This window comes from Mus caroli, unplaced genomic scaffold, assembly GCF_978045245.1.
Source record: "Mus caroli unplaced genomic scaffold, Mus_caroli_1 scaffold_8, whole genome shotgun sequence".
NCBI classification, from domain to species: Eukaryota; Metazoa; Chordata; class Mammalia; order Rodentia; family Muridae; genus Mus; species Mus caroli.
The window spans coordinates 49,679,539-49,700,520 of NW_028227263.1; the positions used below are offsets into that span (position 1 = coordinate 49,679,539).

The 20,982-nt window shown below is 45.5% G+C and overlaps 1 protein-coding gene across 2 annotated transcripts in view; it reads right to left on the reverse strand.

Annotated features, from left to right (window-relative positions):
- The window catches only part of Tenm4 (teneurin transmembrane protein 4), a 703,400-nt gene that overhangs the window by 159,965 nt on the left and 522,453 nt on the right, over positions 1-20,982 (reverse strand). For both annotated transcript variants that reach the window (XM_029479435.2, XM_085841517.1), the window contains 2 exons: positions 16,780-16,994; positions 15,140-15,350 (listed from right to left, as the gene is read on the reverse strand). In XM_029479435.2, coding sequence (XP_029335295.1) covers positions 15,140-15,350; positions 16,780-16,994 — 426 coding nt within the window. The remainder of the gene's footprint in view (positions 1-15,139; positions 15,351-16,779; positions 16,995-20,982) is intronic.

Sequence of the window (20,982 nt, forward strand, 5' to 3'; positions counted from 1 at the left end):
TTGTAACAACGGAGTGACATCTACAGCCCCTATTTTCCTGAGGAAAGCCACAAAGAGAGAGTTTTCTGGAAAAAAAAAATCTATCTTGTAAATAGTGGGCCAATACTGTGGGTTACAAAACTACTTTGTGTCCATAGTGGGCCAATACTTGGGGTTACAAAACTACTTTGTGTCCACCAGCCATATCCCTTCCCCTCCTTAGCACTCCAGAGCCACTGGCTTAAGCTCCTGATTTCCCATTGATATCTATTGACTAAACTGTCTTTCCTCTACTCACTTGAGACGCCTGCTTTTGTGAGTGTTGGTTTTTTTTAAACCGCATTATTGCATCATTGGTAATATTTCTCGGCAGCTTTGTGCCACCCAACCTGCTTGGCTCCTATTCTCTTTTAATTACTGTAGATTTATGATGTGGTGAGATCTTTAACATGGTCTACCACTCTTCTTCCTCTGGATAGCTCGCCTATGTTTCATCTGTCTACTACTCTAGACAAGTCTGTAAGCCATTCTGCCAGATCTCTACAGTTGCCTTTAGGTTCCTCTTGGGCACTCCATCAAACCCACAGATTGTCATCTCAGAATATTTCAACTTTGCTAGCCTAGGAACACGCAATATGTCCTCATTATTCATTGTCTATTTTGCATTGCTCAGTGAAACGTGTGGACCAGGCTGGCCTCAAACTCAGAAACCCACCTGCCTCTGCCTCCCAAGTGCTGGGATTAAAGGCATGCGCCACCATGCCTGGTGATTGGCCTTGTTCTTGACGCTGCTGTTTGCCCCACTCTTTCAATTTTCAGTATTTTTGTGACTCGATATTGTCATCAGAAGTGCTGTCATTACTCATTGTACACAGAAGCCAGCTCTCAGCACAGGACACAGTGCCCTCAAAAAGTGTCTGAAATTTGCAAGAGTCTCAACCTCAACCAGATGTTCCTGGGTTAGGATCCTAACACTGCCGATTTTGGAAATATAGGGTAGTAATTGTGACCACACAAGCTCATGAGGAGTCAAGCGAGTTGACGTTCTTCCACTATTCTCAGGGTAATGGTTGGCACTAGGAAAAGCTCAACAGGTTGTACTTTCTTCTTCTACCCCTTAAAAGGAAGACAATCAATATCCCCAAACGCAAGCTGTCTCAGGAACGCCTTGCATTAATAGGCCTGTGAAATGCAAGTGCCATTTGTGGCAGACACTACGCTGGCCCTCCTGCTTTGCTGCATATGGCCACGTCTCATATTTTCAAACTACGCAGTCCATCTCTTACACCCCGAAGGGATTCTTTTGACCTATGACACCTGATGGAAATAAAAAGGCAAGCTGACATGTAATATGAGCCAGGACTGAAACAAACTGTGCTTCCATTAGCCCGGAACATGAGTGTGCTCTGATAAAGGCAGGAAGAGGCAGCAGCTCAAACTGAAAACAGATGTCCGGGCAGTTCTGGCTCTCACTTTTCCTACTGCCCTTCCCATAACCCTCGTGATCCTGTCACTGACGCTGAAGGTCTAGAACTCTGGTTAGGCACTAGGAGCCAGCTCAAGCCTTTGTCAAAGTTGCCACCACTGAACTATAGCTTGATTCTGAAGGAGCCATCACCCCAAGCAGTGGTCCTTGGTACTCAACTCTGTGGCATGGGGAAGTATTAGAGAGCTGTGAGCTCAGTACAGCCTAGATATCTTTCTCATGCGGTGGGAGCGAGACGGGGACGGGGAAGGGATGTTCGCTCATTGGCAAAGGGTGGGACTGGTATATAGATCTGAGAATCTCAGTTGAAATCCTACCTCTGTTCCTGCCTAATGCTGCTGGGGGGGTGGCAAGTTTGTTGTTTTCTCGGGACTTGGTCTCTTCATCTGTAAGAGGATATAGTAACTGCTGCTGCCTGTCACCAACCTCAGATTCCTGGTGAGCACAGGCAGCCCTGGGGACTATCCCAGTAGTAACTCCCCACTCTCAGGCGCTGGACATGCCTCTGAGCATTTTACAAATATCAGTTTCTCTTCATCATTCCCCTCAGGTGGTGGGTGGGTGCTAACACCATCAGCTTTCAGATGAGGAGACTAGGAGCTGGTGGGTTCCACAGCTTGTCCATGGCCACACTGCTAATAAGTAGCACACTGTGCACAAACGCATCCACTCACATGCACTTCCTAGTTTCTGTGCCCAGGGGTCTCTACTGGTCCTTTGCATGAGAGCTGATCAGCACTGAGGTCGTTTTCACATAGAGGGGGATGCAAGCAGAGTGGCTGTCCTTACTAGAAAGGGTTGTCACCCAGTGATAAGCTCCAACCTGTTATCTTCCTCCTCTGCACTCTTAGGCCTGTTTTTCCCTCAGCACCTCATGTGCTGCCCCACCCCCCACCCCAAGCCTGCTCAGAGCTCATCCTCTGCCTGTGCCTCCCCCACTTCTATTACTCACCTCCTGGGTCTCCAGCTTTCAGTTCCTGGCTTTCTTCCCATTACTGACAACACCCTCAGGGCTCCCCTCACCTTACATAAACCTTTCCAGTCAACCTGCCGCCTCCTCAGGTTATGCATATCATCTCTGAGCCTGCTCTGTCTAGAAGGAACTGTTTCCATTTTGCCTCCTTCCCTCCTGAACTTGTGGTGACCCTGCTTCTGCCTGCACCCTGCACCAGGGGTAGAAGCTGCTCCCACGGAGGGTGCCCTCTGAGGCCTCCCTATTGACCAACTCTAGCAGCTTTTGTGAAGTTGTTCTCCCTAACTTTCCCGAGTTCAAGCTCTTCAGATGTCTTCTGTCCTTGGTGGGGCTTCCATCTTTAACCCCGCCCCACTCCAGTTCTAACTTCTTACCTATTCTACCCTGCCCCCTCCTCCCCTCCCCCCTCCTCTTCTCTCCTTCCTCCCCTCCCTCCTCTTCTCATGCTGAGTTCTCTTGGGGCTCCCTCTCCAGTTCAGCACTATCTCCAAGCTGTCATTTTTAGCTGCCTACTTACTGGTACCTGCCAGCAACTAACATCCATTCTGAGAGTCTGATAGCAGCTCAAATCTAACATGGATAACATCTTCATAGCTCTTCCTCCTAGCAAATTTCATTCATTCGTTCATTCATTCATTCATCCATTCATCCATTCAGCTCTTCCCGCTTCTTCCCCCCTCTCCCCATGTGTTTGTGTTTATCCATATGGAAGCCAGAAGACAACCCTGGCTTTCATTCCTCAAGTGTCTTCCACTTGTTTTATGAGGTAGGGTCTGCCAATGGCCTAGGCTAGGCTGGATGGCCAGGCAGCCCCAGAGACCTGCTGACTCTGCTGCCTCGGTGCTGGGATTATAAATGCATGCCACCAACTCTGACTTTTGTCTTTTTTTTTTTTTTTTTTTTTAATATGGGCTCTGGGCATGAAACTCAGGTCTTTAACCAAGTGAGATGTCTCTCTAGTCCTCATCTACTCAATCTTGAAGATAAAAATTTTGTGCTTCTCCTTAACACTAAAATGCAAGGGGTCAAGAAAACAGCCTATGACACTGTAACACTTCTCCTCTCCTTTAGGAAAAGGTATAGGCAGTGCTCCAGGCCAGGCCCTCTCCTCTCCCAACCCTTCTGACTCCACAGTCAGCCTTCAGTTGGTCTCCCTGTGTCAGCCTGGAATCCAGCATCTCTGTATATGCTACTGTCTAAGGTCTACACAGGACACATTGGGTGCCACAGTTTAACCTAAAAAATCACCTTATACTCCCTACTGTCTTCAAAATAAGACTTCCCAGCTGGTTGACACAGCCCCTCCCAGTTGGTCAACACAGCCCCTCCCAGTTGGCCTTGACTTCATTTTCTTCTCTGGGTGCACACATTCTCATCTTATTTTTCTTTTCACTCACAGATTCCTAGATACACGGGGTGTGTCAGTCAGTAGGAAAAGAAGAGCAGTGCAGATAGTAGGACCATGTGGACCTGGATTCCAGCTGCAGCCCCCAGCGACTGAGTATTTAATATATACCTAGTCATTTCAATAGTGTGAGCTTCATTTTGCATTGTGGAAGAATCCTTATTTTGTAATCTGCTTTTGGGGGTTGCAAAGGCCCTTTCTGGTCATTTTCTCTGTCAAGAAGTTGTTTCTCATTAAGCCTTCAGTTTTTCCTTGTCATGGACTGAACTGTGTTCCCCTACTACGTTCATATCCCCAACATGACTGGATTTACTTGGAGATAGGGACTGGAAGGCTTAGGAGGAGGTAATAAAGGTCAAGTCAGGGTATCATTGGGGGCCTTAGTCTGACAAGACAGGTGTCTTATAAGCTCAGGACAAGGTGGCATCAAGATCAGGGCAAGGTGGCATCAAGCTCAGGACAAGGTGACATTACGTTGGCCTTCTTTGTGCTTATGCAGGCAAAGAGCCCCAGGAAGTCAAAGCAAGCCAGCAAGAAAGACCCCACAGAAACAAATTCTGCCAACACCCAATTCTTTCCACATCAGCAAGAAAAGAATGTAAGACCTCAGCCTGTGCATTTCGTCACGGCAGCCCCAGCAAGCCAGCATCCTCATCTTCTCCCTTTCTTTTTCCTGGTGAGAGCTTTCTTCCCCTTTTATAAAGCTGTTTTCTGTGGCACCAGTCACCCATCTTCAACCAAGGATAGTCAGCACACAGTAGGAGATGCTTCTACAAATGTGCTGAATTCACACACACACACACACACACACACACACACACACACACACGATGTAAAATAGCAAAATATAATACTAATGCTTTGTTCTGTCCACATAGTGTGCAGTATTTAAACAAAGACAATTCACATATCCATCATATCATTAATCTTCTATTTGTGATGAAGACATTCAAAATCTTCTATCTATTAAAATATGTTCTGAGAGGGATCACTTTCAATAACTTTAATTGCAGCACACTTTTGTAAGTGCTCTAGTAGTTATTGCTAATTACCATTGCCTAATTTATACATTAAACTCTATCATAGTCTCTCTCTCTCTCTCTCTCTCTCTCACACACACACACACACACACACACACACACAAAGGCATACAGAGTTTGTTGTTATCTACTGGTTCAGAAAACCACTGGGGTCTTGGGACATCCCCCACACATGTCCTCCAAACACTACTATACTCTTCTGGGTTTCCACCTCTGCTCTGGCCCTGGGTTGCTGAAAATATTTACACAGTGCTTTCCAGAGTACTCAGCGCTCCTCACAGTGGCCCTTTGTTCCTCACAGCTCCTCCTACAGCCTTGGCAGTGGGGACAGCCCTCCTTTCCATGCCCACAAGAACTCCCACGGGCCTCTCTGTTCCTGCAGACCTCGTTATGGTGTAATTACTCATGAAAGGGTCAGTTTTCCCTCTTGATTGTAGGTTCTTTGAGGGTAAGGCTTGTTTTATTCGCTGCTAAATCTCCAGCACTTACCCATGCAGATAACTCAGCAAATGAATAAAGACGAAAATAAATAAGAAGATATTGATGCTTTCACAGCATTGTGGGGTCCTGCTGTAGGTTTTTATAGGAGTGTTTGGTGAGCCTGAGACTTAGGAAAAAACTCCACACCTCTTAGACAAAATCCCCATGATTCCTGCACATGGCAGCTAGAATTCATCTCATCTCTGGCTAAGATTCAAGCCTCTGTTCTTCCTCTGGACCACAGCATCTCTCCAGGCACAGTCCCACTGCCTCTTTATTTCTCACCCCCTTCGCTAGCCACCACCAGTGCCAGTCCCAGCAGAGCCCCTCATCCTGGAGCTAGTGTATACGCACAAGGCAAAGGGCTGTACGTTTTGTCAGTATCACCATGAAGGGAAAGAGGAAAGGTACTGACAGCTCTCATGGCTGATGTACTGGCATCTCTTGTAGACCAGAGAAGTAGCTTTTAGTAACTGACAGGGAGAAGAGATAACAGAAAGCCCAGCCATCAGTTGCAAAGATCAAACCACTACTGAAAAAACCCTCTCCCATGGGTAACTTCGTCGGATTGGTGAGTAGAGAAGAAAGAACGTGTCTTTCAGCTGGGGGTAAGGGGGCAGGCTCAGGTTGGGGACGCTCGCTCAGCCAGGAAAATGAACCTCAAGCACTAGAGAGAGTCAGCAAGCATCCTGTGTATCTGGGAGGATGGAAGCCATCTTTAAAACCTCTTCTATCTTTATGATGGTCTGACTATGACTGCATAAGGACACACAAATGTCACCAGTGATAGAAACTTGAATATAGATCCAGCCACTGATGCATAAGAAGAGCATGAAGGTTGGACTGCTAACTGACCTAAGAGACCTTGACCAGTAACAACTGAGCCTCAAGTTCTTCATCGATAGCATGGAAATAGAGTCTAACTGCCGAGTTGTCCAGGAACTTATAATGTACTGAGTACAGTCCCTAGCTCTACAACATTGTGCTATAATTATGATCCAGGCTGACTGATGAGGCCTCACTAAGTGAGCCTCAGTTCTCTTAAGAAGATTGGGAATGCAATGTCAAGGAAAGATTCTGGCATTACATAGTTTCACCGTGGATGAGGATGGAGTCTCAGAGCATCCAGGATCTTTCTGCTGGACTTCCCTCAGCACGTTTCCCCAGTCCCCACCCCTGAAGCTCTGACCCTCCTGGGTCCCTGCCAGCTGCATGCGTTCGTTCACTCCCTAACACAGACCCTCTTCCCTTCTTTGCTCCTTCCGGTTTAGCTTCCGCCCGTGGACAAAGTCATCCTAACTTGCAAGGCTGGCCAGTTCTTTCCACAGCTTGGACACTGGTCCATTGAAGTCATTTATCCCCACTTCTGTCTCAGGCTAGCTAGCACCAGGCCTGCCTAGGTAACAGGGAGATCTTTCCCAGAGTTCCTAGTGCCTGTACCTTGAAGTAACTTTTAAATATATGTGCCAGATTGATCCCAAGTCCTGCAGTGGCTTCCTTTGCTACCCTTGGGATTTGTCAAAAAAGTAAAATTTTGCATGCCACATGGAAAGACCCTCACAGATGGGCTCCTGGCTACTGCTCCAGCCATCCCAGATATATGCAGCTCCATGAGACCTTCTGAGTTCCTGGAACACGCCCATCCTGTGGTCTGCTCTTCCTCCAGCTTCCTCTTCATAGCTCCCGCCATATCTCTCGACCTGCAGTCTAGTTCAGGTCTCATGGTTGCTTCTCTCTAGAGTATCTTCATTTCTTATCCTAGTACATACTGACCATTTGTGGTCATGGGTCTTTCTATATATGTGATATGTAGAGTTTAGGACTAGCTTCAAACTTGAGAAGTTTAAACATACATACAGATTCCAACAGTGCAGGGGACACCGACACAGAATGGCTGCTTGGATCATGGATGATAAAAAGGCAGTCAGAAGCCAGTGGGTAAATAGATAGGTAAACTGATATGGTCTCAGTCTGTTTGCAATCTGGCCGTTGCTGTTCTGCCTCTGAGACTCCTGCCTATCCTCTGATATTGAAGGTTATGGACACAGTGCTTGGTTCTCTGGGTGGTGTGAGGAAACTGAGCCAAGCCCTTTCCCCTCTTCCCCAGCCGTACATTCAGCATCCTTCTCCTTTGTGCTATCACACCCGAGATCAAGTCATGTGCTGCTTCATGGCTGGACCTATGCCCTGAACCAAACAGTAAAGATGAAGTCTGAGGGAGACACCACTGACTGCCTCCCCTCCATATACTTGCCTTGTTTTTTGAAAGAACCTTACTTTTGGTTGGAGGGCCAACACAGCAAGCTAAAATTGTTCCATTCCAGACAATCTTACAGGCCTGAGTGTCCAGAAAACACACCTTAGCCGAAGGGATGCTAAGCTACAAGGTTTGGGGAAGTCCTGCTTTCTTACCTCCTCCTCTTTCTTCTTTTCCTCTATCTTTTTTGATTTCTGATTGAAAGGAAGGTGAGTCCTGGCTTTAGCTCATGGCATTCTCAGGCTTGCCTCTTACTTTAGGAGACCGTGTGTCTGTTTGTTTGTATATGTGTGTGTGTGTTTGTATATGTGTGTTTGTATGTATGTGTGAGTGTATTTGTGTGTGTATATATGGGTGTATATGTGTTTGTTTGTATGTATGTATATGTGTTTGTGTATGTATGTGTGTGTTTGTATATATATGTGTGTATATGTATGTGTGTGTTTATGTATTTGCATATATGTATGTATGTTGTATATATGTGTGTGTGTGTGTGTATGTGTGTGTGTGTGTGTATAGCAGCTACCTTATGCCCATGAGGCAGCAACTATGAAAACAAAATCCCAGGGCTGGAAAGATGGCTCAGCGGTTAAGAGCACTGACTGCTCTTCTGAAGGTCCTGAGTTCAAATCCCAGCAACCACATAGTGGCTCACAACTATCCATAATGAGATCAGATGCCCTCTTCTGGAGTATCTGAAGACAGCTACAGTGTACTTATATATAATAAATAAATAAATCTTAAAAAGAAAGAAAGAACGAACGAAAGAAAGAAAGATCCCAGAGTAAGACTGGCAGAGCACAGAGGAGACTGAGCCTTGCCCTCGATGTAACCACCAAACTGCTGGAACATCTGGGGTAGTAGTGACAGGAAGACATCAATGCCTCTGAAATGGCACCTGAGTACGGTTGGTTCTTGCTCTTCACACACTAGCCACATGTCTACATCCTTCCCACACAGGCATACCCTACTGCTGCTGGGCAGCCACTGGCATCCTTCCATTACTCTTTCTTTCCCGTCTTTGAGGTTTCAAAACACTCAGATGTCTGTGATAAGATACCCAGAGCAGCAGCAGGAATAGGGCAATGGGGAGCCGGGCCTTTGGGAAGTAGGGGAAGCTACTGTGGGGCTAGTTTTTCAGTCGGTAGTGAAGCGTTCTGATACTCCCAGCTCTTCCTCCAAACAGAGTTTGGCCACGATCTCCAACAAGCTGACTTGAGATGTCCTTTGACCTACGATTTCATCCCACGATACCAATGCTCTGACTGAATCACTGTATCTGGGGTGGCAAATTCATGGGGCACTGTTCCAAAGGAGTAATTCCATTAGAAATACCGCAAAGTACCAATGCCAGTTACCAGAAGGTTAGTTTAGTATCAAGAGAGCCAGATTTTTTCACGGCTCACTTTCTCCTTGACACTAGAACTCAAAGGGAAGGAGAAGGGGGTGGGCAAAGACAAGCCTACTAAAGACAGAATGAATTTTCAATCAGCTTTCTTGGTTTCTTCTTTGAAGTGCACCAGCTGGTTTTCATACAAACCACTTTATCACCAGATCCTTGTGAACACACTCAAAGGCTGGTGCCTGATCAGAGCCAGGGGAAGAAAGAATCACTAGGGTCCAGCAAACTTTGGATAATCATGGAGGGACCTGATTACGATGAAGTAGAGAGGCAAAAATGTAGGTGCAAGAACCTAGTGTTCCTTGCAACAAAAAGCAATAAACTAGAGGAAATCCTGGGAACCCACCGTTAGTGCCACTACAACAGTCCTTCTGTCACCTCTGATGTCCCTTGCCCCAGATCACAGCCTGCAACCCCCAGCAACCCCCTGGACCATATGAACACATGGCTTTCTATCCAGGACTCAGAAGAAAGGCTTCTGGTTCTCATCATTTTATTTGTATATACAGAACCCCATTTCCATGCTTAGTTGCTGCAGAGTTAGCTTCCTCCTTGGGTACCACTCAAGGCTTTCCTGGGTGACTCATTTCTGCCCATGTTCTAGCTGCACAGTCGCCCAGTTTCTCAGCCAGCTCCTAAGTTTCTAACAATCTACCTGTAGCTCTTGCCATCCCCACAACTTGGAATAGATGGCTTACCACTTACTTTCTATTCTTCTTCGTTAATGAGTATCTATCTTTTCAAGTAAATTTTTATGTAGTGTGTGCTGTCTCCTGAGCATATGTGGGCACCATACTGAGCATATAGAGATCAGAGGACAGCTCGTGGGAGTCAGTTTTCTCTTTGCACTGTGTGGGTCCCAGGGATCAAACTCAGGTCATGAGGGTTGGTAGCAAATGCTTTACCTCTTGAGCAAACCCACTAGCCCTCTAGTTTCTTTAAATATGACTAAGCCACACTCGCATTAAGGACCAGATTAAATGTTCCTCTAGCCAAAGAGCCTCTGGGACTACTCAGCAGGACACACCCTTCCCCATTCCTGTCTCTTGGCCCTTGGATCTGTGCCTCCCAGAATGGCCTTCCTTGCTCTTTTCTTTGTCTTAGAGGTGGTTGAACGCCATCTCCATCAATCCAAACTGCTAGCTACTTTCTCCAGGTACTCAGCATGGGGGGGGGGGGGGAAGGAAGGTTAGATAATGGATGGGAAGTGAGGAGGAGAAAAGATGGAAGGAAAGAAAGGAGTTGAACCACTTCCAGTGCCTGGACATAGAACAGACTGATTTCCAGGGGCTGCCCGAAAATAAACAAGCAGACCAGTCCTTTCAATTAGCACCAGGAAGGCCAGCGCATGTTCCTCATAAAAACTCCCATGGCTAGTGATTTCTAACAGCAGTTCTTGTTTCTCCTGGGTTTCTAAATCCACCGTAGGCCACCTCTGTTATTTGGCAGCTTGGCTTGCCTCGCTGTGGTGTCAGGTTGATCTGTCCTTTTATGCTTTGGCACGAACCCAAAGGGAAGGATAAGTTGCTAGCTGGAGACCCAAAATACCAAGCTGCTAACCTGTCAGGCCTCAGGAAAGCAAGCCACCCAGGGAAAGGTATTCTCATTTTTAAAGTTTTAGATACTGTAAGATTTTTTTTTTTTTTTTACCATAGTCATTTTAATGACTTCTCAAGAAAACTTCCTGGATCGATGTGAGGTTCTCACTGATAATTGGAGGCAAGCTAACAAGGGAAAAGTTATGATTCAAAGAACACAAACAGAAATAAAATATTAAATCATATCCATGACAAATAGGGAGTCTCTTGCACAGTGGGGACCCAAGGGAATTTAGAATTCAAGTTCCCATTCTGGCTTTTCTTTTAACATTGGGCAAGTCATCTAAGCCCTCGGAACCTCAGCTCCTTCATCTATAAAGTTAAACTGAAGGGAAAACATCTCTTTCAAAGCTGGGGAGACGCATCAGTGAATGAAGTGTTTATCTTGCAGGGACCAGACTCTGAACTCTGAGTTCAACTCCCAGAACTTGCATAAAAAAAGCTTGGGTGTAGGGTATACAGAATCCCAGCGCTGGGCTTGATGGCTAATTAGCCTAACCTAAACGGGGGGGGGGGGGGGGGTTAGGGCAGGAAGACCTTGTCGGAGGAACAACATCCAACATTATTTTTTGATATCTGTTCTCTCTCTCTCTCTCTCTCTCTCTCTCTCTTACACACACACACACACACATGCACGCACACACATTCTTGTCTAAGGCTGTTGTCAGTTATGTAGGACAAAGCATGGTTCCCAGGGCATGTTACATGTACTTCAGATATTTGATGAGTAAATGAACCAATGAATATGTGGAAAACAAATATAAATAAAACCTTGAACAAAGGTTTGACCCAGGTGAGGAGGCACCATGCTAAAAAGAGGGAAAGCCTAAATCTTCTAGAGGGGCCGGCGTGAGATCACACCTAGCTTTTCTTGCAGCATCCCCAAACCTCAACTTCCTCATTTGCAATGGGTAGGAGGGTTGTCTCCTTCCAGAGTTAGTATAAGTCTCAACAGATGAATATAAAAATCCTTTGCAAACTGTAAGAGGTGAGTTAGCCTTTAGCTGGCCCGGTATGCCTTGCCATACAAGTGGGATCCTGTGACATCCTTAACACTTGTGGTCAGCAGGGCTGCCACCTTGGAGGAGTCGGAGAGAAACAGTTCTTTCTGATTCTAAATCTCCCTATGCTAGGGGAAGGCTATTATTTCTGAAAGCAGATGCCATATTTTATTCTAAACTAGCTTGGTTTAGGTGGGAGTGTGCACGCATGTATGTGCATGCATGCATTTGTGCATACTCGTGCACATTTGTGGCATAGGTCCAGTTTTGTGAGAACTATGTCAACATTAGGTTTCTGTCTGGAAATACTTGTATATCCAGTTTGGAAAGGGCTTTTAGATATTTTTTCCAAGGCAAAAGATAAACCCATTTGATTTAGGGAGTTATCAGCTGGTTTGCATTAAATGGGGGGGAAAGCAAAAACATACGCAATGCAGCCATTTGTTAGACACAATTATTTCCCCTGTTACTTAATTACAAGCAGACATAAATACGCTGAATTCCGACATCTCAGGTCTTCTTAAATTCTTGATCTGTGTTTCAGCATGTAATGAAAGGAGGGTCATATTCCACTTTGTGTGTTAAGCAAACCCAAGAGTTATAATTGTATATTGGGACCATAATGACTTTGCTAAAGCGAGGCCTAAACTTTTAATTAACCTGCCAAGACAAATTACAGCTCACAGCTCACAGGTAACGATCACGGACAGCTGGGACTCAATCCTGGGGACTCTTGGGAAAGAGGGATTAATAGCAACATCAGAAGCAGTCTGTTTTTGTATTAAAAGAAAGAAAACAGTGTTCATTAAACAATCACTGTAGCTTGAAGGGAGGCAGACAGGTCAGAAAGGCAGCAAGAGAAAATGGAGAGGAGGGAGGGGGCACCCTGCTCTCTCGAAGGGACTGCTTCCCTCTCTCCGGTATATGCAGTGGCTCAGTGGGTACCAGGAACTCTTTGCTCTTTTTCCTAATGCTCATAACGTGGACTGCAAATGACCACTCAAGAAAATTTTCCAGGCAGGGCTGGCCTGCTTCTGACAATCACAGAAGTAACATGGAACCACAGGAGAAGGGCGGTGGGGAGGAGCAGAAGTCAGTTGCTTGGGGGTGTTTTCAGAGCCTTGTTGACCAAGAGAACCCTGGGCTCTCTGATCTGTCCTCAGACTCAGGGTTTCTGAAGAATGGGCAAGGAATCCAAACTTCTATTTGCATCAGCTGATTCCTTTGTCCAGCAGCATTTGAGAAGGACCATGGCTAGAAGTCCTTGCGGCTTAAAACAGGCACCTTAGCATGGGTTCCACTGGGTGCTGCTCCCTCAGGCCTGCTGGGGTACATTCTGCATTTTGCCCAGACACTCAGGTCGTTCTTCAGTGCATTGATATATAGGAAGTATGAGCAAGCCTATCTGCTCTAGCATACAGGAAAGGGTTAAGGGACAGCTTTAGTCACCTAGGTGAGAGGAACCAGGGCAAAAAGCAAGACCATGGTCTTAATTATAACAGAACAGTTTAGCATGCTCTGACAAGCCAAGGGTTGGCAAAGGAACATCCCACTATTTCCTTACTGTTTTAAGATGCATACCCTAATTAAAATGGCTTTCTTGGGGGAATTTAAATTAATAACCTTTCCTATTTGCACTCAGCTATTAAGACAGAAATCTGACTGCAAATACTCCCAGCTCTGTGTGGGCCCAGTGCTGTGCGCCTCCTTGTGAACTGTGCCTAGATGGAGTCAGGCTAGGAGACTAGGGAACTCGGATGCTGTGGGACGTGATAACTGTGTCTTTAAATTAAAGCCACCATAGCAAGAAAGAAAACGTGTAGTGACTGCTGCCAGCAGAACTTGAGAAGCGACAACCTAGTCGTTGCTGAGGCCAGCCTCCAGCCTCTAATGGCAGGGATTGAGAGCAGCAATGTTGGCCCCCAGGTCAGCAATAGCTACTAAGACACAGCTTCAGATTCCAAAATGTTTTTTTAAACTAATCAAGTAATTAATTTGTTCTTCAAGACAGGGTTTCTCTGAATAGCCCTGGCTGTCCCAGAATTCCTCTGTGGACTAGGCTAGCTTCAAACTCAGAGATCAACCTGCTTCTACATCCCACGTGCTGGGACTAAACACATGTGCTGCCACCACCTAGCAAATTTATTTATTTTTATTATCTGTGCATTAGTATTTTGCCTGCATATATGTCTGTGTGAGGGTGTTCGGTCCCCTAGAACTGGAGTTACAGACAGTGGTGAGCCACCATGTAGGTGTTGAGCCTTCTGGAAAAGCATCTAGTGCTCTTAACTGCTGAGCTATCTCTTCAGACCCAGATTCCACAATCTCAAGAAACCAATGTATGGAAAAGAATAAGAATCTGTATGATGTTAAAAGTCAGGTACACGGGAGAGCTTCTGGACTAAGCCAGTATTCCCCTACATCATACAGACAGAACTGCAAGAGAGAAACCAATAGTATGGCAGCTGGCAAGGCTTGAGCTGCCTAGGTTCCTGCTAAAGCAAACCTGGGCAGGAAAAGGTCACACTCTTGCTTATTCCTTACCAACCAAGTGGCATTGCCCTTGGAGACTCAATGTGTATCGTGATGACAGACTACACTTCTAGTCAAGGACAACACAGAGGGGGCATTTCCTTCATCAACATCAGTTGTTGGATGCCACCTCTGCTTTTTTGCCATCAAGGCAAAATATTAAGGCAGAATATAACAGAAGTGTATTACCCATGCTCCATTTAACAGAAAGGTTCGCTCTGCCTCAATACTAAAGGCAAAACTACAAATAAGAGGGAAATGGGCTGAAAATAACTACTGCTGATTAGGAGAGAGAATGGGGATCTTTGAAGAATGCTGGAAACTTAGTACTAAGTCAAGAAATGTTCATTTAACACCATTTCCCTTGTGAGAGAGACTCCCAGCCAAGATGCACTCTAAAGCCTTCACTAGGCAATGCTCCTGTCCAAGAGCCCCAGGCCATGGAGCTATGTTCTGGCTAAGTTCTGGGTATCAGGACACGCTCTGTGTCAGAGAACAGGATAGTTCTTTTCTCGGTGAAACCCCAGTGCAACTGCAACCTGCTCTGCCTGCCCCATCTCTGCCATTTCACTCTCTCTTCACGTCATTCTTTTCTTCTCTTATGTGCAGCATCTGCTGGCTTCAGAAGTAAAAGACAAACCCAAAGCAAACCAGACCCAAATGGCAAGTCAGCGAATTGAACTAAGTGAGACCTTAAAGACAGGTGGGAGGCAAGTGCCAATGAGGGATGTGTGACTTCTGTGTGGTTTGCCATCTAGGATTCCTATCTGAATGCGAGGTTTGCCTCCTAGCTCTTGAAAGGCAGCTGGTGGTTCTCGGACCTTATCCAGCAAGTCCACTTGGGATGACCTTGCATGCTCAGCAAGAGCTAAAGATATTCAATTCCAATTCCAATCATATTCAATTCTAACCCCTTGTCAGTACCAACTTAGTCCACACAGCCTTCCTGTTACCCAAAGACACTAATAGAGAAGGTAGCTGCTTACCAATGGCGGTGGTGAGAAATGAAACCACTTCAGATTCTTTTCCATCATTGTAAAAGGCCAGGTGCCAGATTCCTGAATCCAGATACTGGATGAAACCGGTCTCGTGGCTAGATGGGGGGACAGTGCCCCGTGATTGGCGTTGAGGACCCTCCAGGCTCCTTGCCTCTTGGGTTAGGAGCCTTCTTCCATCCAGGAGCTCCACAAAGTCAAACTAAAGCACAAAGGGAGTAAAGTTAGCAACGAACTGACACTTCCATCTTCCAAGCTTCATGCAGGTCTTCTCCCGTGGCGTCTAAAGGGGAAGGGAAGGCAGGAGAGCAGACCAAACAAGTCCTCCCTACATCTACAGTTGTCATGGTAAGATTCTTCTAACTCGTTTGTGAATGTGGCAAAATTGATTATTCATCTTCTTGCTTTGTTTTAATTTTGGGGCATGCAAGCCTTTACTTGATTATGTATACATTAAGATAGACATGTTTGTTTACTTTAGTGGCAGGTACTTCAGTAGAAACAACCTAGCTACTTTGTGGTCACTGGAGGTTCATGTAAGTACAGATGGGAATCTTAGGAATTTGGAGTGGGAATGGAACACTGAGTAGGGTGGGGTTAGTCATGGGCTGAATTGGATTAGCTCAACATTCGATCAATGAAACACTAGCACGGACTGGTCCAAGACTGTTGGTCTGAAGTTCGCCACCTCACTCTGAGTAGCTACCTAGTTAGATTTTAGTAGATGGAAGATATTTAGCCTACCTTGAACAAAAATACTAATACTGTAAAGTCCAGGACTGTGTAGTGGCTCTGAGGTCACCAGGGACCAGGCTCATCTATTGTTCTGTGACCTGACCTTTGGCTAATACTGGAGCTAAAATGAGAATGGATGATGGACATTTACAGTTTTGATGACTTTAGCTCCAAAGCTAGTATTTGTGCACATGCGCACACACGGGGTGTGTTTTGCATAGGCTTCTGTTCTCTCTGACACATGACTCCTCCTCATCCTATTTCTTTCTTTTCCTTCCCTCTGCCTCTCTTTTGGTGTCAGAGAGGATTCAGTGTCCAGCATGCTAAGCATATGCATTGTTCCTGAACTAAACTCCCAGCTACTTGGTTTAAGTTCTTTGTTTCTGGTATATGTATCCAAACAAATATGCAATCCTGAAGAAAGGTGGGGATGCAAGAGGCAAAGAAAGTACTGTTTATTTTGAGCCAGCTCCTAGGCTAAGGGTTCTATGAGTGTTCCCTGTTATGAGAATTCTGCAGGGCAGTTACTATTATTTCCCACTTTATTGATGACAAAACTCTCAAGGAGAGGATAAATTGTGGACCCAAGCTTGCATTGCCTATGGCAAGAGGACTCATGCACAGTATGTGGTATCCTCTCTGGGTCATATTGACTAGGATTTTGGAGATGGTGTAGTAGTGGAAAGGCAGTTGTGAAGTGTCCTAGAGTTCTCTGAAAAAGATCCAGAGACCTAACCTCACTCTTCTGGAAGGCAGGACGCTAGTGGACAATGGATGAGTCGCCTATACAGTAACCTGAAATTTCCTTCAGGCTTTAGGAGCTGGCTACACTTCAGGCCTGGGTTAAGATCTGAGTGGGCACCCAAGAGGTCTCTCAGGGGGTGGGGTCTAGTTACCTGAGTGTGGGAAGGAGGAAGGCCTTTTCTGCCGTAAATGCCAACCAGAGCTGCTTTCCCCAGAGACACATTGAACTTCAGGTGTACAGGGTGGTCTATGAACACCTGAGATCTCCAGAACGTTCCAGGCGGAATCTTCTGGGAAGCCCGTCTCCCCACATCGATTTCTCCAGAATCTATGAAACTGTCCTCTGGAAATAAACTACTTGGCTTTCCTACCGAGACACAGGGAAGGGAAGACAAGAGCGTTCTGGTTAGCCACACACAACAAGAAAACAGCATCCCAACATCCAGGACTCCACTCTGCCTCTCACCCCAGAGGTCTGAAGCCAGCTCCCTAGCCTGCTCCCCTTCTTCCACTGGAGTAAGACAGTCTAGAATTTTCTCCCTAGTAATGCTCAAATTGTTCTGCTAAAAATATTCATTCTTCCAAAGCCGTATGGGTCCTCCCAAAGGGCCATCTGTTTACTGCATAATGCCACATCTTGTTAAAGTATATTTTGATCCCAAAAATAATCGGTGGTCACATGAGAATACTTTTGTGATTTTGTGAGTGTGTGTGTGCGCGCACGTGTGCATGTATGATAACGTAGAAAGGACAGAGGGAGTAAGGCATTGTCATTCAACTTGCAACCCTGTAGTGGGAGGCACGATGGGAGTGGAGGGAGGTATTTTATGTTCATGTGAAAATCGGAAGCTTCATATGTGAGTGGAGGGTTGGGTTTGAAACCAGGCTATAGACTGACAAAGATGAAGAAGAAGGCTTTTAAGAAGGGAGGAAACATGTTTGAAAATGCTGTTGTGTTCTAGTAGGGAATGGGTATCCTTTTTTTTTTTTCTTTTTTTAAAGTGTGGATTAAAATGGTTAAAGAAACTTCTCAAGCTCATAGATGAAATCTATAGCATACTTAGAAATTTAACCCAGCCCTCAGCCCTGTACCACAAGGGTGGAGGGTGCTCGGCAGTGACTGCTTCTGGTGTGTGTGCGGGGGGGGGGGGCACCAAGCCCCAGGAAGGAAGGCGACTTACCAGACTTCCTCTTCATAGTAATTAAACACACACGCATGTGCAAGGGATAAGCCCTAACTTTCTGCCAGACATTAGCCTTCTTATGAGTCAGGAGGAGGGGCAGGGGTATTGGGAGGACCACCCTTAGGACCCTGAAAAACCCAAATCAAGTCAACAGGCTCCACTGTATTTGTCAGTAGTAAACCCCCACTGGGCGTCCTGGGTCTAAGGGTTTTTATGTGGGTTGAGATGCTCCAAAATGTTCTAAGAGAACAAGAATCATTTGCAAAGAAAACACGTTTGTGGAACTTTTTATAAAAAGCATTTGGAGAGGGGAAATTACAGCGTCTTCCCCCACCCCGCTCTCAGCTTTGCAAGACTCCTTACAAAGCATGTTTGATGCTGAAATGGAGTTTGGCAGGGCATTGTTGTAGTCATAAAATATTTTACTGTTTTAAATAATAAAATTCAATTTAAATGTTAAACTTCTCCATATGTTATCATTCCCTTATAAACTCCTAGGCAGAAACATCAGGTTTTTTAGCTTCAAACCATTAAATGTTATTTTAATTAAAAATGTGCCAACAACAAAAAAAAAAGTTAAAATGCACGCTGTCAGTAAAAGTACCACGGATATTCTAACATTAACACAGAAGAGACTCTGCATTTAATCCCTTATGGGTGGAATGCGCTCCAGACTTCTACCTTGAAAATGAAGACACACAAACCTCCACATTGTGAGTCATGGAACTTCAAAGACAGGGGCCCAAATCACAAAACATTAAGATGGGAGCGAATTATTCCCATTCCTTTTTTATCTGATCTGTGGGTGCCCAGGACGGTAACCCTTCTATACTGCAGGTAGAAAGTTGTACAGCCTCAGCTCCAAGTTCTCCCAGGGAGGCAGAATTAAAGGGGTGTGTCAAACAAAAGCATAGCACCCTCTGAACCTTCTATGCCTAGGAAGGGCTGAGAAAAAGGCATACCCTGCTAATTCCAAGGGCTGCTTTCCTGAGAGTAGGGAGGAGTCGGAGCCAAGGGGACTGGAGAACTGCTGCACTCACATGTCCCCTGTCTCAGAATAAATAATGGAAAACTCCTCCCTCACTTTAGCCAACAGGGCTCCTTTTCTCCTCAGCAAAGAGGAAGCAGTGTGGAAGGCATCTTTACAGGGCAGGATGGGTCCAGAGATACCGCCCCCTCCAGAACTCAGCAGGGTTTTTAGGCAAGGGTGTGTGTGTGTGTGTGTGTGTGCATGTAGCACTTGCCCTAATAAAGTGACAAAAGTGACAGAGGTGTTTTTTCTTTCATTGCACTTCAAGGATGTGGCCCAGGTGGGAGAAAAATGCTCTCTTCACACTGGACCAATTGGTGTGGACTGGTGGCTGAGAGGAAAGAGTAAATAGCATTTACTACCTTGAGCTCATGGGAAAGATGCCCGAGATTGCCAGGGCTAGGGCTAGGCAGGGCAGAGAGAGAGAGAGAGAGAGAGAGAGAGAGAGAGAGAGAGAGAGAGAGAGAGAGAGAGAGAGAGAGAGAGAGAGAGCCCTACCTGCCTTTGTCTTTCCAGATCATAAGATTCCTTGTTTTTAATTCTGAGCACAAAGTGTGAGGACTGGGATATAAAATGTCCCACTGCAAAGTGTAGTCCACCAATGGAGGAAAGGGAAGGAAGGGGAAGAGGCAAGAGACTGGTAGAGGGAAGTCTGTGTATGAAATTCTGCTCTTCATGTACATTCTGGAAGATAACAGGTATTAGTAGGAGACACAGTAGTGAGGTAGAGGTTAATGAGTCCCAGCTGTGTTAAGGGCCCTCATTTACATGAGCTCAGTCGATTCTCATGACACTAAGAACATGTCTACACTGAGGAGGCTCTGAATGCTTAAGAAGCCAGTCAGAGATGAAGTCACTTGAGAAACCTCTTTACCTCTTAGTCTATGACTTCTCAGGGGATTAAATACATGAGTGGTGAATTAAAAATCTGGAGAGACACTCTTGGTGGTGTTGGGGTGCAGGGACCCTCTCAAAGAGCAGTGATTCCAGTGGGGCTCACGGGGTGAAAGTCAAGATTTAGCCAGCTAGATCCAAGGTCCAGTTAAGAACTTTGTGGAGTGTCAGGGTTTGGAAGTTGGTCATTTTTATTCATTAGGAAGCTGTAAACAGGACTCAGAGTAGCTAGGGTCTAAAGACAGTCACAAGAAGCATACCATAGCTCTACTAGGTATCTCTAGGCCTCACCAAATGGTACAAGAAGCTTAGACCCTACCCCTTCCAACAGCATGATTCAGTTTCACAGCACAGATTCCATTGATAACCATCTTTATCTTTGTAAATTTAGATTCAGGCTTCCTAGAGCAACGCTGTGCAAGTATGCAATCACGCCCATAAAAGAAATCTCTCAATGAATTGCTGAAATGGCTGGATGGCTCCATCAATTGTGGGAGATTTGGAAGAACTGGAATTGCCCTGCATCCCAATCACAGTCTCCACTCTCCTGAGCAGATCCATCTATCCAGGTTCTAAATTTCTAATCAACTGACAATCCCCTTACCTATTTTTTTTCTTTTTGTTATTCTCAATGCAATAGATTGCACAAAGAATCCCTTAGTTTCCTTAGCAACTGTTTGAAATTTATTTGGCTATCAAAATAAGCTGTTCCATTTTGGAGAGCCCAGCTGAGCCTGTGCGCAGCAATTTGTATGGTTCAAACTGATAAGCAATTCTTATTCTATTGCAAAAAGAAAGCGCTATCCCTAGCCCGCCAAGTCAACCATCAGAAAGGCTTGCTTATGTAGCCATTCCTCCTTCCCCATTAATGCAAGCACAAGGTCGTGGGGTGTTGCTTCAGGAAGCTGCCACATTTGGTTTCTGTCCCATAATGAGCCTGGAATGGTTACAGCCACTTTGAAAAATAGGGCAACAATTATAGTTTAATGTTATTCTCACAGACACAAGAGACACAGTACTGGGATTATCATCTATCTAATTTTTATAACTTAAAAAGCATACTTTAAAATATTTTTTAAATACCCCAAACCTTAGGAAGACCCATGAGGGTAAATGTTAATGAGTATACATCTCTAGGATCTTTGGCTCTGAAGTGGAATGCTCCTGGACTAGGTAGACAAGATGAGAGGTCTTGGCTGGACTGATGACCACTATCTACAAGTGGCTCCTCCCTACCTCCTCTCAAG